General features: G+C 51.9%; 1 protein-coding gene across 1 annotated transcript in view; it reads left to right on the top strand.

Moving 5' to 3' along the window:
- AUTS2 (activator of transcription and developmental regulator AUTS2) overlaps positions 1 to 15,501 on the top strand; it is a 744,772-nt gene extending 729,271 nt beyond the window's left edge. The window contains exons 15-20 of the mRNA XM_039238050.1: positions 1,840 to 1,911; positions 6,102 to 6,243; positions 9,130 to 9,207; positions 10,124 to 10,207; positions 11,365 to 11,587; positions 13,808 to 15,501. Of these exons, the coding sequence (XP_039093981.1) occupies positions 1,840 to 1,911; positions 6,102 to 6,243; positions 9,130 to 9,207; positions 10,124 to 10,207; positions 11,365 to 11,587; positions 13,808 to 15,056 (1,848 nt within the window). The 3' untranslated portion in view covers positions 15,057 to 15,501. The remainder of the gene's footprint in view (positions 1 to 1,839; positions 1,912 to 6,101; positions 6,244 to 9,129; positions 9,208 to 10,123; positions 10,208 to 11,364; positions 11,588 to 13,807) is intronic.
- The last annotated feature ends 1,507 nt before the right edge of the window (positions 15,502 to 17,008 follow it).

Genomic DNA, 17,008 nt, shown 5'->3' with positions numbered 1-17,008 from the left:
GCCTGACCGCAGACGGCCTAGAGTGCATGGCTCTGAGTGTTGGAGGAAGCCAGGCCATGGAGGGAAAGCAAGCAGAACATTCGACCGAGTCACAGTCTCTTGTTGGTAGGGCTGTTGCAGGCTTGACTAGTGGGAACATAAAGGAAAGGACTTCAGCCGCAGGCAGAAATCAGGATTTCACTGAGCTCTGCTATCTTTCCTGCACCTAGAAGATATAGATAGATAGATAGATAGATAGATAGATAGATAGATAGATAGATAGATCGATCGATAGTTAGATCGATCAATCGATGTAACTATAGATAGATTGACAGATCTATAGACTGATAGATTGATCGATAGCTCGATAGATAGATAGATCTATAGATAGATAGATCTATAGTTAGATAGATCTATCGATATAATTATAGATAGATTGACAGATCTATAGATTGATAGATTGATCTATAGATCTATAGATAGATAGATAGATAGATAGATAGATAGATAGATAGATTTATATAGATACATATATGGGTGTGTTTATCTTGGCTGGTGGCTGCCTCATTCTGTGGTATGTGATGTTGACCTTCAGAGCCATTCTGCCTATTCCTCTGGTGCAGAAGAGGGATACCATAAGCATTAGTTTGTTAACATCTTGAGTGGTCTGGAGAGTGGCCAAGGAATAAACGCTGACTTCCTGGGTAGGAAGTGAGGGGGTATGAATGATGGATAGTCGGATGAAAGATGGATGGGTAGATTCCCAGCTATACTTAACCCATTTCTGGCACCTCTAATCAGATAATTCAGTTTCTCCAAAGAGAAACAAAGGAAGACTGTGTCATCGCGTAGGCGATTTCATATGACCCGTGATTTCATTACAAGAGAACTGACCCCACATTTGGATTTAAAGTGTATGTTTCAGAAACAGCTCCTTAATATAGAAACCAGAAGCGTCTGTCCTTTGCCGATGTAGGAATGGGGCAGCGTCTCCTCCCATCCATCCCGTAGTTGCTGAGCGTGTGTTTAGAGCGTGTGAGTAGGTTACACAACAAGATTACATATGGATTGGCAAGAGAGGGTCCCTGCCCTCCAGGGCAGTAAGACCGCTCACTCAGTTACTCCTCGGCTTGGAAAGCAAGACATGAATCGATCTGAGAGGCACAGCTTGAAACACTCCCAGACGTGGTGGCAGCAGAGACCTAGAGCGTAGGAAGGCAACGAGCTCTCTTTGTTTCTTCTATTTTCGCTTGGGAACAAACAGTGCCCACCAGCCCCAATGGGTAGTGGACTCTTAGCGAAGCGTTCGTGGGAACAGAGCTTCAGTGAAAATGTGAATCTCTTTGTTCCACTCTGGAGGTCAACACAAAACCACGTTGGGGGAGGCTACGCGGGGTCTTCTGTACCCTCTCTTGTTTTGAGCCGATTCACAGACACTCCCTAATTAGCTCTTCTGAACAGCCAATTTGCATGGTAGCATGGCCGCATTTGTTAGGTACAGCTTCCCCCTCTCCGGGTCCGCCAGCTGGCACCAGAAAAGAAAGAAGAGACACAGAGTGGGACTCGGGCTTTTGCCATCTTGTGCCCGGTAACCAGGGAGGTCCCTGTCAAGTGTGGCTTTCTGAGCAGTGGCCTCCAGCTCGGGCCCCGGGAGGGGGTGTGGGGTGTGGCTGGGGTTCCCTGAGGCCTGGGCCCTGGGCGGCAGCAAAGAGAAGGCTCTTGGAGAGGGGGAACTGAGCACTCCCAGGCCTTGAAAAAGAGCCTCTGCAGCCAAAACCTGCTGAAAACCTCTGAAGAAGTTGGAGATGGTTTTCTCTGGAAGGTCTTCCATCTGACCACATTGCTCTTTTTTTGTTCCAGAAACCAGGGAAGTGGTGTGCTATGCATGTTCACATCGCCTGGCAGATCTACCACCACCAACAGAAGGTCAAGGTCAGTCTCGCCTTCCTGGTCTGGCAGGGACAGGGCAGGGGGACAGGGGCATGGCGGGGGGGGGGGGGGGGGGGGGGGGGGGGGCAGGGTGTGATCTCCCGACAGAGGGAGGAGGCAGTTAAACAGTTTCTAAAGACCCACTGGCAGGAAGGATCAAGTCTCTCTTGCAGATGTTATTAGGAAATCTTACTATTAATTAGGGAAACCACCAGTAAAATGATAAAACAGGAATAAACCAATAACTCCCTGATGGGTTGTTTTTTCCTTTCAGAAGATTTTGTCATCATATTGATCCAAAGAGCTTAAAAAAACAAACAAAAAAAAAAGGCCTTGGTAATCTAATTATAGCAACCACGTGTTTATATAGAAAAGACAGAGTCTCTGGGAAGTGCCAAGCATGGAAGTTTTCATTTCTGTAAGAATTGGTGCCTTGTTTTCATGTTATGACTTGGAGAAGCTCATAGAGCCATTTAGACCCTATGTGGTGCTACCAAGCTTCTATCAGCAACGTGCATTGTTGAGAATTTCTTGGGGCGCCTGGGTGGCTCAGTTGGTTAAGCATCCAACCTCAGCTCAGGTCATGATCTCATGGTTCATGGGTTCTAGCCCCATGCCATGCTCTGTGCTGACAGCTCAGAGCCTGGAGCCTGCTTCAGATTCTGTGTCTCCCTCTCTCTCTCTACCCCTCCCCCACTTGCGCTCTGTCTCTCAAGAATGAAAAAAAATAAATAAATAAATTCTCTTCTGGACGTCGTGTTTGGTCCACAGTGACCTTTTAACACTCTGGGTAGTCCTCTTGATGACCAGTGACACAAGTTAGAGAAGAGTCAGTACCTGTCAGAACCGCCTCTGGCCCATTACCCTACCCATCTGTGGATTATTCTGCCTCTTTGGGCTGTATTTTTGTCACACAGATGAATACCGCATTCCACGTTTTTCCAGCCTTTTACGACCCAATGAGGAATAGGTCTGGACCCTTCTGCAGATGACCAGATAAGGCATCACTGATTGACATAGGTATAACTGAGAAAAGTCCAGATTTAACGTCTGTATAAGTTGCCTAGAAAAATGGGAGAAGACAACGGATCAAGTAATTCCAATGAGCTTCAGTTAATCCATTTTTTCAACAGTAAGCATTTAGTGCTAACAGCATTTGGGAGCCTCCAAGCGAATAAGACACCTATAGGAGCGCCTGGGTGGCTCAGTCAGTTAAGTGACCGGTGCTTGACTTCAGCTCACGTCATGATCTCGCTGTTCCTGAGTTCGGGCCCCGCATCAATATAAAACCTGCTTGGGATTCTCTCCGTCTTCTCTCTGCCCCCGCCCCCCCCCTCACTCTCTCTCTCTCAATAAATAAATTTTGAAAGAAAAAAAAGAAAAGCTGATAAATGAAGGAGAGCCGGTTGTCACAGAAATATTTTGTTTCATTTTATTTAAATATTTATTTCTTTTGAGAGCGAGCACAAATAGAAGAAGGACACAGAGAGAGGGAGACACAGACCCGAAGCAGGCTCCAGGCTCCAAGCTGTCAGCACAGAGCCTGACACAGGCCTCAAACTCACGAACTGTGGGTTCGTGACCTGAGCCAAAGTCGGACACTTTCACCGACTGAGCCATCCGGGCACCCGTTTTGTTTTTTAATGATTAAATGATTAAAAACAAACAAACAAACAAACAAACAAACAAACCTAGCTAACAGTTAAAAACCCAACCTCAGGAAACGAGGTCGCTGAGATATTTTTGCTTTGGTGCCAGGCACCTGCTCTTCGTCCTGACATCCCATCGGTGAGGGTTCCTCACTTTTACTTTCTCGTGAGGCAAGGTTTCATTAGGAACCTTGTGGTTGAGCAGGTCTGCGTGTGTGGAGGGCTGACTAAATCCTGACGCTCAGGTCAGTTCCTTTTCTGTTCTGGACGATGTGGTTGGCGGGATGGCAGGTGAGACACAGCCTCCTCACAGCTCCTTCGGTTACAAGTGATGAAGGATGTTGTATGTGCCACTTTAGCAGCTCCAGGAATGTGTCCCCGGTGACTGAAACCTTCATTATCTCAATTCAGTTAGGAAGCCATCTTGCGTGTGGAGATGGCCGCCCCCGCCCTTCCCAGCCAGCTCTCTGTAATCCCCTGGCTCCACTTTGCTTCGTGGACCTAAGTGTGGTTAATGGTACTGTGTTGTGTTCCGTGCAGTATTAGCACTAAATAATTTGGCAACCAAATTAAAAGGGGCCCCTCGGAAGATTTTTATAGATTTATCGTGAATTAGAAGCTTGGGTTTGGGGTCTGGCTCTGACTTCGCTGTGGATTCGAGCAGGAGTGGCATCGTCCCCTTCTCTGTAAGGTGCATTTCCTCATTCTGTAGTCACTCACCAAATACTTCTTGAGAGAGCCCGCCACCTGTGGATTAGTCAGTGCGCCGGGCTCGGAGGACACTCACCACCCTGCTCTGAGCTGCTTAGCATTCACCAGCAGACACACCCACGTCTGCATGAGAAACGAGAATGTGCTGTCTGCTTCCAAGTGCATCGCTTCCACCTTGAAGTAATCAGGGACGTTTCATCTCGAGTGGGCCCAGTGGGTGAGCGGGCGAAGGAACGCCAGACTTCCCTCGTCTCTGATCCTCACTCAAGCTAGCTCAGAGACACCCCCACCCCCCCGTTGGCTGTACACTGGGACAGGGATGTGTTCAGGGCAGATGTAAGAGCGTTTGAGGTGGCACAGGCCCAGATGGACTGTGAGCCTCAGTCGAACAGAAGAGGTTGGAAGAGTGGCTCAGAAACCGCAAAAGGCCGTGAAGGAGGGGAGCCTGGTAGGCGGAGAGGTGTGGGCAGGGGAAGGGGAGCGTGGGGCCTCCAGCCCACAGCCCAGGTAGAGGGTCGATGCTTGTCTGAGGAGGCATGAGATCCAGAGAGATGGTTGCTGAGGATTAAGAAGGTGGGGCAGCTCTGAAAGCCCCGTGTTTGGGGAGAATCTGGGTGGCTCAGTCAGTTTAGCGTCTGACTTCAGTTCATGTCATGATCTCGCGATTCGTGAGTTCGAGCCCTGTGGTGGGCTCTGTGCTGACAGCTCAGAGCCTGGAGCCTGCTTCAGATTCTCTGTCTCTCTCCTTCTCTCTCTGCCCTTCCCCTGCCCACACTCTGTGTCTCTCAAAAATAAATAAACATTAAAGTTTTTTTAAAAAGAAAACTCCATAGTTGATATGGGTACTAGCCTCAAGAATGATCCTACAGTGAGGAAGTGAGGAGATGATGAGCCAGCTTCTACAGCCTTCCAGGAAGGTGAATGGAGAGTAGCTTGTGGGGTGGGGGGGGGAAGACATGTAAATGGATGGAAATAGAGCGATGGCAGCTGACGGCAAATGCTTCTCAACAAGAGAAGTTCTTGGGATGCATGGGCAGCTCAACCGGTTAAGTATCTGACTCTTGATTTCAGCTCAGGTCATGATCTCACAGTTCATGAGTTCAAGCCCCACATCCAGCTCTGTGCTGACAGCATGGAGCCTGCATAGGATTCTGCCCCTCTCTCTACTGTCTCTAAAAAAAAAAAAAAAGACCTTCTCGATGGTTCACCAACTGATCTCTTCCTCGGATAGTTACGGGGCAGAGGCAAGAAAAAGACCACCATTCAGTAAATGAATATCCCTGCTTTGTTTCTGTTTGTTTTAGCTTTTGTTTTAATATGTAACAATGATCATTTGAAAATTAGCTTGTAGGCATGCAAATATTTTTTCATAACTTGCAGTTCCTAATGTACTGTGATCTATTAGAGTACAGCAAAGAGTCGTTAACAATTAATTTGCACAGATTATTCATGCAGAACTCCTAATAAAATGAGCTTTAAAATACTATCATTTAAAAACTTGCTAAAATGGGCCTTTACAGCGAATAATAAACTGTTTCGGAGTGCTGGCAGTTTGAATCAGTAGGATGCGGCATTCCTCGAGCCCTATGACCTCCCAGACTGAACACTGGCCCCACTGGCCTCTCGTAGGTTGAGCTGCTTACCTGATTTGAGGGTGAAGTGGTCTGCGGCCTGTCCTTCCCACAGCATTTGTAAACTTGAACCTGACTTTGGCGCGCAGCCCCAGAACACCATTCAGGGTCTCCTCTCGGTCTCTGCCCCCCAGGAAGCTCTCTCTTCCCTCCCATTCCCCTTGGGGTTTCATCTTTTCTTTTTCCCCATTTTCCCCCCTAGAAACAGATGCAGTCAGACCCACATAAGCTGGACTTCGGATTGAAACCTGAGTTCCTGAGCCGCCCCCCAGGCCCCAGCCTCTTTGGAGCCATCCACCACCCCCACGACCTGGCCCGGCCTTCAACTTTGTTCTCTGCCGCTGGTAAGTTCAGAGCTGGAGGAGAGAGCTCAGAAATGTTGCTCGCAGGTAGCGCTCTCGATTCTGTTTGTGCTCTGGGCTGCAGCTCACACCTTCCCTTAAAACGCTACAATTTATGCCAGCTTGCAAACCCACACCCCAGCACACCCAGGGAGAAGGGACCCTTCCTCACTCACACGCCCTCTTTGGTTACAGAAAGCAAAAAGACCATCCTTCTCCTCGGGGACCCTTATTGCTTCGGCTCATTATTTGCTTCTGTATTAAACCGGTATAACTCACAAGCATGTCAAATGCTACCGAAAAAAGCCAGAAGGCTTTACAAGGGCAAATCCAAAGGAAGCAGTGCCGGGAACCGTAGAAGGCTGCCCTTACTGTCGCTGCCCACAGCGCTCAGTGACTTGGCACCACGATGCTCTGTCGTGCCATTGCTTGAGGTTCTGAGGATAAAGAAAGGCGATTAGGAGAGTTGCCTAGTGAGGGAGGGTCTGTGACGGGGAGGGTGACCCCGCTGGGGACTGGTAATACTTTTGCCTGGTTGGTTGCACCGACGCAGAAAACTTGCAGAACAGGGTAGAAACACCCGAGAGGTCTGTTCATTAACCTTCAAATGCATCCTAGGTGTGCCGAAGCGGGCAGTGGGAAGTGGGGGTCCCGGCATCAGGGCACCACCCGATTCCGCCCCCGGGACACACAGACAAAAGGCGGCGGCCATGCGGCACATCACAGGATGCTTCTCATGCAGGCCCTGGAAAGCTGCTCTGCTGCACAGAGCCTGGCACAGAGCTCCGCCCGTGCTACTCGTAAATGACGACACTGAGCTCATGCTGGTGACGAGCTGCGTAACTCCGTGCCCTCTGTGCTGAGTAGGATTTGTTCTTCCGGCCATAAATATTCCTGGGGCTCCCTGTTCCTGGACCCGAGGGAACCAGCTTCCCATCCATCCTGCCCACTGCCTTCCCAGGCCAGTAGCCAAGACTCATTTTTGGTTGACCTAAGGCTCTTCCATTCAGAGAGAGAGACTCCCCCATGGCAGGAAATCATCCTCGTAACGGGCCTTGTCGCCGAAGCAACTGAGTCACCCTTGAGGGTAGATGGAATTTGCTAAGGTCTCAGGTTTTTCTCTGCGAGTTCCGTCCGGGGACCTATTTGGACGCTTTGTTACCATGGCACCTAGGCTCTGTGACAGAGCTACATTAAGAGCAGTTTGGGGAGAGAAATAGAGAGATTTCTCCCTGGCTCCCGTTTGAGCCAACTGGATGAATTGGCTTCTTTTGCTTCAATAATTCTGGAACTGCAAGGCACCCCTGGGGGCCCTGGGCTGAGCAAAGCTCCCCGTCTTCATCGAAGCATTAATTAGCTTGTACAACACAGGCAGTGCACGGCCACATTTTTATTCGGCTGGCAACGCCATTAACACCTACTGAATATTCTGGGCAGTGTTCGCTCGGCGGAGATGGAGTGTCCTTTCTGTACTGTGTGGGCAGGGGATAAGTCAGCTAGGGCTGCATGGGTAACTCCTCAGGCCCCTTCCAATTCTGAGAGGCCGTGACTGTGACAGAGGTCTGCCCGTGCTCCGTGACCTCCTGCCCCCCCACCTCCAGGGCCCCACGCAGACGTTGTAGTCCAGCAAGTAGCAACCCAGAACATAAACTGGGTTCATAGATTTTCTGGAGGGACGGCGCTCCTCCACGTGACCTGTTTTCCTGAGGGGATTTATGGTTGTGTCTAGGAGCGTAGACAAAATGCAAGCGATGGTGGAGTAATTAGTCTGTTCACTGAGGCGCCGTGTAGACGTCCTCTCTGGGAGGCCATTTTTCTCAGTATAAGCAATTCTGGATTGTGCCCCCACATGGTGACTTGGGGAAACTTGGATGCGGTGCAGGTAACTCCCACACACGTACTAAATGCGGCCACTTCCAGCTTGCTGCTGGGCCCCGAGGGCCGAAGTGAGTTAGGACACTCCCTCGGGTGAGCCCTGAGAGCTCGGCGGATGCCCTTCGCTTTTAGGAACATCGGCCTCCCGTGCACACACCCTGGGTCTCTCCTCTCCCTTCTGTCTTACCAGCTTCCTCCAGGGAAGGGATGCTGCGACACCTGGAGGGAATACGTATTGGTGGGGGACCCAAAGGAAAGGAGGGGACTGAACGAGCACTAAGGTCCCTGGCGGGCGGATGGAGGCCAGTAGCAGATTACCGGTGTCCCCAAACTCAGACTAGAGGAGCTTTTCCTGGCACCGAAGCCAGAGAGCCACTTGAAGGCCCCGCACGATCGTGGGGTCCATAGGGCCGGGCCTTGTAGCATCCTCCCAGACGGGCCCGTGACGGCTAACAGGATCCTCAGGAAAGGGGCCGGGTGGGGCAAGGCATCGCGGCCCAGACATGCCGCCAGGCGACAGCCGCTCCCGAGCCCTAACGTGTAGTTTCAGGGTCAGTGTTCCTCAGAGTGAGACTTGCCCCCCAGCATGCTCTGGGGAGAAAGTGTCCCGTGGTCAAATGTTCCCCTTGTGGAGAACGGGCCAGGAACGTGCTAATGGCTCGATTAGTCCTTCAGTAAAGAACCTTGCTCAGCACTTTGTGACATGGCGTTTCTGCAGACTTCTTTGGTTACGGAGTCACCCCCTCACCCCCGCCCTTGCGCTATTTCTCCACTCTTCTCAGGCTGCCTGTCCACGCCTTTAAAAAGTTAACACCCCGTTTTGGGGGTGGCCAGCCTCGCCTGGAGAAAGGGGCCCTAACGAAACCCCGTCGTCTCCCATCGTGTGGCCCCTGTGTCCTTCCGTTAATGTATTTCCTCCCCTGTTCTCCTGGGGCCCCGAGGCAATAAACAGCCGACCCCATTGTAGGAACGGGCTTTCTGTGAAGTCTGATCCCGCCACGTCTGACTTTCCAGGTGCTGCACACCCAACCGGGACCCCTTTTGGGCCACCGCCTCATCACACCAACTTCCTTAACCCTGCCGCTCACCTGGGTGAGTCCCCCCCGTGATGGGAAATGACACGTGTGTCCTAGAAAACCTGTGTTTCCCGCTGTGGTTCCGGGCAAGTCGGCCATCGCCCTCGACCCCTCCCTTACCGCGCAGGGCAATCAGGGCCTTTGTGAACAAGTGTCCGCACCTGCCGTCCATCCTCGGGATTGCAGCACCTCTGCCACCACATCCGTAAAGTAGTAGCTGAGTGCTCAGTGGCCGTCCCGTCTGAAGGGACCGTTGGCGCAGTGGGCGTGTGTCCTGCTACGTCCGGGAATCCACGTTTACACCGGCCGGGTCCTGCCCAGCGGGGCACAATGAACTCTAGCCCCGTGTCCAAGGGCACCTCCCGGAGGTGGAAGGAAAGGCAAGGTGACGTTACGAGGAGACGTCACCTGCTATTTTATAATCCCTTCTCCTCTCACTGTGGATACGTCTCCCCGGCAAAGGTGTACGCTTTCCCTGCGCCCTTTATGTATTTGCTATCTTCTGCAAACGTACAAGCAGGTGCAGGCAGTGGTGTACGCGGCCACAGGGAGTACAGTACACTTGCCTTCAGCATTTTGTCACCGAGAGACTTATTTTAAGCTGTCATTTACTTGTTCTGTTAGAACCTACGGGGCGGGAGGGCATCTTAAAACACTGTGGGCCTGAGCGACAGTCCCCACCTGGCAAGACGCACGGGGCACAGGGCACTGTTCTGGAAAGACGGCCCTCGCAAATATTGTGCCAATCCAGTGCCCAGATCCGAGCACAGCGAAAACTTCTGGCAACACCTGGTAGCAGCAGCAGGGGTGCATCGGGTCTGAGTGGAGAGGGGGTGAGGCTCCCACATCGCCTTCCCACCTGCCCGGAAGCTCTCATGCTCCTCACTGGGTCCAGTCCTACAACCTTTTCCTTCCTCCCCATGTGTTTGCAGAGCCTTTTAACCGTCCGTCGACGTTCACTGGCCTCGCAGCGGTTGGTGGCAACGCCTTCGGGGGACTTGGAAATCCTTCAGTTAGTGAGTACCTCTGGCTTTTTAAAATCCTCCCTGCACTCTTTGTCTCCTCTGATCTGTCTGTGGCTCAAGACCTTTCTAGCTAAAAGGAAGCTCTCCTCTTGGGAAACAGATTGGGTTACATCACCGCAAAGGCAGGCCTCAGCCGTGGAGTGAGGGGCGAGGGTGCATTTACGTCGAAAGCAACATCTCAAGGGTAGCCCGCCTTCGCAGTGCGTCCCTGGGCCTCGGGAGGGGTGATGCCACGGACTGAACTCCCAACAAACTGCTTAAACTCAGTCTCCTCCTCGTTCCATCCCTACTATCCAAGACTTTAGCTACAGTCCCATTGGAAGGGGGGGGGGAAGCGCTTTTGCATCACCTTGCCCTCGGCATTAGCGGCACTGAGAAAACTTGGCCGGAAATAGCTGGAAAGCAGTACCAGGCTGGGGCTAGCTGGCAGCACGTCCTGGTGCCTCATCTGGGAGGCCCGTGTCATTTTCCTCTAAAAAAAAGTATCTAGAGGGAGAAAAGAGTTGTGGAACCTGCTCGACTTTAAGTCGCTGAAATTCTCCAGCCACCGAATACTCCACTCGTTTTCTTTCGTGCCATCCGTAGACCATATTCTCCCGGCCCCGGAGGCCTCAAATGCAGCTCTAAGCTCGCCCTCCCGACCCCGTCTGGCGCGGAGACCTTCTGAGTCTGCTTAGGTCAAGGCCCCGCGCGGGCTTTGAGGTCACCTGTTTCTATCTGCTAACGCTGTGGGAACGGTGGCGGTCCCGTTCACGGGGCTGTGGGTAGAGGCTCAGCGTGGCCGCACCAAGCGAGATTCCTCCGGGTCACTCCACCAGAGCGCACCCTTCTGCATGCTCGGGGTCTCTGCATGCACCAGACATGTCTGACGGGGCGCTCCTGCCACCCATCTGGCCCCCTTTCCTTTACAAAGCACCCCCTCCCGCCCCCCTCGCCTTTGGCTTAAGAACAGAAGCTGCGAGTACCTCTCCAGCGTAGGACAAGCACTCCTCTAATGAATCTGTTAATCTCCTTTCCTTTTCCAGCTCCCCATAATATGTATTCATTTTAACTCTGAGTGCTGTTAAAAGTTTTTTGGTAAGTACCTCCATTACAGCAGATTATATAATTTCTCTTAAACCTTTTTGTTCTCCACTTCACCATTTCAGCACCCAACTCAGTGTTCGGCCACAAGGATGGCCCCAGTGTGCAGAACTTTAGCAGCCCTCACGAGCCCTGGAACCGGCTGCACCGAACGCCTCCGTCGTTCCCGACCCCTCCGCCCTGGCTGAAGCCAGGCGAGCTGGAGCGTAGCGCGTCCGCTGCAGCTCATGACAGAGATAGAGATGTAGATAAACGAGACTCATCCGTTAGTAAAGATGACAAAGAAAGGTACGGAAAGAAACCGTTCTCGAGTCCCAATGGGGGAGCCCGCTGTGTGCCACCCTCCCCGTCCCAGCCTTGTGCTCCAGCTGGCCCTGTGGCCTCAGCTCCTCGCTCCGCCTGGGGCTGGCCCCCGAAGCCCCCAAGCGCACCCCCTCGGCCCCGTAGTGCCCCGCGACCCTAGGATAAAAACCACAGCACAGCGAGAGCTTCCCAACTCAGACACAGACGCACACTCAGAGCCTCGGACGGCCCCGCGAGCGTTAGCGTATCCAGACAGAAATCTTGCTCTCAGAGACAGTGAGTTGGAGCTTTGGACCAAACACACACAGCATGAATCAACACCATATTTGCTTTCAAGTTCGTGCAGTCCATTAAATCATCCATAGGTTTTTTCTCTGTCTCCCGCCCTCCCTCTCTCTCTTTTTTTGTTTGCTTTGAGAAAGTCACGTTTGCATTGTCTCATCATATTTTTCTCAAATTTCGTTCAAACTCAAATCCTGGGCTCACAGATGACTCATCGAGTTTGCAAACCTACACGTACATGTCTGGTGTGGGTTTCGTTTTGCCAGTGGGTAATTAACCTGACTAACCTTTTTTTGTGTTGTTTTTTTTTTTAACCTCTGTACTTGGTAACCCAGGCCTGAAAAAGAAACGGCCTTAAAGAGGAAGCTGTCTCAGACCATTTTCTCTGAAGAATGGCATCCCTTTCTGACTTCTCTTTGTAGGCGACTCTCATTCTGAATGAACTGAGAAAAGCAGGGGAAAGACACCATAATGCTTAACAGAAAATACCTAATAACGCTCTGCTTTGGGTTCCTTAAGTCCCAAATAGCCAAATCTTCCATTTTTCTTTACTATGTATGGGATGTGTGTGTGTGTGTGTGTGCGCGCGCGCGCGCGGGTGTGCACACGTTCGCTCTCTAGCGATTGAAAAAAATTCAACTTTATGGACTCTGAATGTGTCCGATTAGTACGTGTTTCTCATAGGTCATCCTCCTAACTGGTTTCTTTCTTATAAAAGAGAAGGACAGTTTGTTAAAAATCTCTTACCCAGCAGGAGTTTACGGCATTCAGCTTTCAGCTCTAAACTGCCAAATAGAGCTGGACCGTAGCCGGCTCCACATTTTTCTTGATGGAGTCAAGACGGCCTTGTAGATTAAAGTCAGAAGACATAATGACATACACTCTTTGTGTCCTTACCTTTTAAAGACACCCCTCTCTTTAGCCTTGCATGTGGGCTAGAGACCAAATCCGCAGGGGGACCCTCCTTCATTCTCTCGCTGCGGCCACCCTCGCCTGTGAGCCTTGACGCTCCCGGGCCGGCTCGGTGTCTTGCGTCTCCCCTCGGCCACCTGGCCGTCTGGGGGCTATCCCCCACGACACGCCCGGTCCTGTCTCACCTCTTTAAGTCAGCCTCCGCTGTCCTTCTGTTGCTCTGAATCTTCCGCCCCATACTCTTAAGTCCCTCATCCCAGATGGGATCCCCGCACCCCCCCGTTCTTCTTCCACATTTCCATTCGCAGGTGCTCTTAAAATTGTTCTCTGTTTGTCCCCCAAGGCCTGGGGACTCCGCTCTGCCTCCTGGCTTCCCTCCCGTCGTCTCAGATTCTGGTTCTCTTGCCCTTCCTAAGGTAGAAGTGCTATTTGCGACCCACAAGCCTTGACATCGTGATCTCCCTTCAAAGCCCCCTCATGTGCTGCACCCCGGAGATCGCTCAGCATCTGTGCCCTTTACTCCGACACCGTCCCTTGTTCCGATGCCGGGAGATTGAAGCCTTTTGCACCCTTCCTCCCTCTGGCTCGGTATCGCAAAGGTCATGTCTGCATTTGGGCTCTTAGAACTTTCTTCTTAGCGCTCAGTGACCCTAGCAGTCGAGATAGGCAGGCTGTATTGCCACGTTGGTCCATTTCCACCCTCCAAAAGCGCTTCGTCTGTGGCCTTGGTGGAGGCGCGTGAATCTCACATGCAGAGAGAATTGTTTCCCCCTCAGACTCTCCCACTCACCCCCAGCCCCAGCGCCTCAACCCCAGAAAGCTTCCTCTAAAGTCTAGGTGAGCAAGGTCAGGGTGGCTGGTTTTGCCACGCGAAGGGCACGTCCGTCTGCCTCAGTGACCACGGGAGCCAGACCCGAGCCTCTCCTCTCCCACCACCATTTCATTGGCAGCCCCTTGCCAGGCCGGGAGCCCGTTTCATCTGCTTCTCTGTTTCCCTCTTTGCTTCCACAGGGAAAGCGTTGAGAAAAGACACTCCAGCCACCCTTCACCAGCACCTGTCCTCCCGGTGAGCACCCTGGGACATAACCGTAGCTCCGCCGAACAGATCAGGGGTCATTTGAACACTGAGGCTCGTGAGAAAGACAAATCCAAAGAGAGGGAGAGAGACCACTCAGAATCCCGCAAGGACCCGACCGCCGAGGAGCACAAGGCGAAGGAGGGCCACCTGCCGGAGAAGGACGGCCACGGCCACGAGGGGCGGGCCACGGGCGAAGAGGCCAAGCAGCTGGCCCGGGTGCCGTCACCCTACGTGCGGACCCCCGTGGTGGAGGGCGCCAGACCCAACAGCACCTCGAGCCGCGAGGCCGAGCCGCGCAAGAGCGAACCTGCCTACGAGAACCCCAAGAAGAGCTCGGAGGTCAAGGTGAAGGAGGAGCGCAAGGAGGAGCACGACCTGCCTCCCGAGGCCCCGCAGGCCCACCGGTCTTCGGAGCCCCCTCCTCCGAACTCCTCGGCCAGCGTGCACCCGGGGCCCCTGGCCTCGATGCCCATGACGGTGGGGGTGACGGGCATTCACCCCATGAACAGCATCAGCAGCCTGGACAGGACTCGCATGATGACCCCGTTCATGGGCATCAGCCCCATCCCGGGCGGAGAGCGGTTCCCGTACCCTTCTTTCCACTGGGACCCCATCCGGGACCCTCTGAGGGATCCCTACCGAGAACTCGACATCCACCGGAGAGACCCGCTGGGCAGGGACTTCCTGCTGAGGAACGACCCCCTGCACCGGCTCTCCACCCCGCGGCTCTACGAAGCCGAGCGCTCCTTTAGGGACCGGGAGCCCCATGACTACAACCACCACCACCACCACCACCACCACCCGCTGTCCGTGGACCCGCGGCGGGAGCACGAGCGCGGGGCTCACCTGGACGAGCGGGAGCGCTTGCAGATGCTCAGAGAGGACTACGAGCATGCGCGGCTCCACCCCGTGCACCCCGCCTCCCTGGACGGACACCTGCCGCACCCCAGCCTCCTCACCCCGGGGCTTCCCAGCATGCACTACCCCAGGATCAGCCCCACCGCGGGGCACCAGAACGGACTGCTCAACAAGACCCCTCCGACGGCGGCGCTGAGCGCGCCCCCCCCGCTCATCTCCACGCTGGGGGGCCGCCCGGTCTCCCCCAGAAGGACTACGCCTCTGTCTGCAGAGATGAGGGAGAGGCCTCCTTCCCATACCCTGAAGGATATCGAAGCTCGGTAAGGAGGGCAGGACGCGAGGGAGGAGAGACCGCGTCCACACCGACGCGGCGCCAGGCCCGGGGCGGGGAGCGAGAGCGGACCTGACCGACCTGGGGGGGCCCGCGCGCCCCCGCCTCCTCCCCCTGTAAAAAATGTATAGACTCAAGTGCAGATTTTGAAATGTTTTTTTGTATATGATATGTTGAAATTTTTCAGATCTTTTAGCCAAGTTCTATGTTCTCATGTTCTCTAACTCTTTTGGGTTCTGGTATAAAACTTTGATTTGAACCAAAACAGTGAAGATGACAGACACACACCGACGCGGTGGTGATTGGGGGGAGGGGGAAGCAAACAGCAGTCCACAAGCCCATCCTGCGAAGCTCCTTCGGATCAGAAGGGAAGGCCATGTACATAGTTATGTTAAAAAAAAAAAAAAAAAAAAAAACACACAAAAACCACAAAAACCATGAAAACATTGCTTCGTGAGCTAATGGTTCATATATGCAAAGGGTAAGATGAAAGCTTTACTTTGTACAAATGTAAATAGATAAAGAGTAAGTAACATAATACATTAATACTTCTTAAAATGTGCTATTTGCAAACTTAATATCAGCGAGCGCGGTCGGCTATGGCCGGGTTCCCATATATTGTTATAGACAGCTAAACCCTTCAACTATGCAATGAATGTTAGGGCTTTTCACAAAAGCCCTTCTAACTCAAAGGAGCCTTTTCAAATCCATTTACAACATACTTAAGGTCATATTTTCCCTGAACAAGCACTTACCGTGATATGACTCTGTTTTCCTTGCTTGTTTTTTTTCCAAACGGAGAAACATCCTATTTTGCAAATCGGACCCCGGGCTGAAACTTTGCTCTCGAAGTTGAACTGCTCCAGGGGCCATGTGGGGGGTGGGGGGAGGGGAGGGGAAGGAGCGCAGCCCCGGGAAAGGGAACCGAGGGCCTGAGCAGCCAGTGCCAGGGAGGACAGGAGCTGTCAGACGCCAAAATCAGGGGACACAGACAGGTCGCCACCATCGGTCACGTGATTTCACACACACCTCATGTGGGAGCCATGCGTGTTTTAGTGTGTCCTGTTTCATATCTGTACCCACCTCCTCGGTTTGTAATGAGATTCGATTACATCCAAACACATCCTGAAAGAAAGCTTCGCGTTTTCTCAGATGATGGATATGTTTTCACTGTTTTCAATAACTGATGGGTTCAAGGTGCACGTTTCCTCATGTGACTCGCTGTGTTCCAGTTGGTAATAAAGTCTGGGAAAGAGCCGGCAGGCCGACCTTGGGGAGCCATGGAGAGTTACAGAGGGTGAGCAGTGGCAGCGACAGAAGTTTTGTGTGTGCGTGTGTTTTTAATTTTGCTCCAACCTTAACGTGTCTTCATACTTTTATAATACATTAAGCCTCTTGTCTACATATTTGGAGAGAATATGACTTTACTAGCAGAGAAATACAATATATCTTGTCTACTGGACTGTAAAATACATGTATGAAATAAAATTAGTTCCATTGGGTCCTTCTAGTATATTAAAGTGCTATCTGATGTTGTTATCCTGTTTTTGCAAAAAAGGAAAAAAGTTAACTACAGACCATTGTTTCTAATAAGCAGAGAGATCTATTTTAGTAGTCAACTGAAGGTTTAGTTGTGAGCTTCAGATGTTGTGTAGTGTTTTTTTTTTTTAAAGACAACAACTAAAAAGAAAAAAAAACCCCAAGGAATATGTACACTGGAACTGTAGTGTAGCGCCCAGTATTGTAAAGAGATTGTTCTATACAAACCTTTTTGCTGTTTATCCTGTATGTAATAAAGTCCTTTCTAGACCCTCTGTGAAAAGACGCGTGAAAACTGACATCTTCAGCATGTTCTCATCGGCGGAGCCTTCTTGTGTGATGTAAATTGTGCCATGTTATTAAAAAATGTGAACCAAAGCTTCCAGCTGCCTCTTTGTGTGAGAAT

The sequence above is a fragment of the Hyaena hyaena genome, unplaced genomic scaffold (genome assembly GCF_003009895.1).
Source record: "Hyaena hyaena isolate Hyena2069 unplaced genomic scaffold, ASM300989v1 scaffold_135, whole genome shotgun sequence".
Taxonomy (NCBI): Eukaryota; Metazoa; Chordata; class Mammalia; order Carnivora; family Hyaenidae; genus Hyaena; species Hyaena hyaena.
The sequence above is the reverse complement of the archived record's forward strand: the minus strand, read 5'-3'. Positions and strand labels throughout refer to the sequence as shown.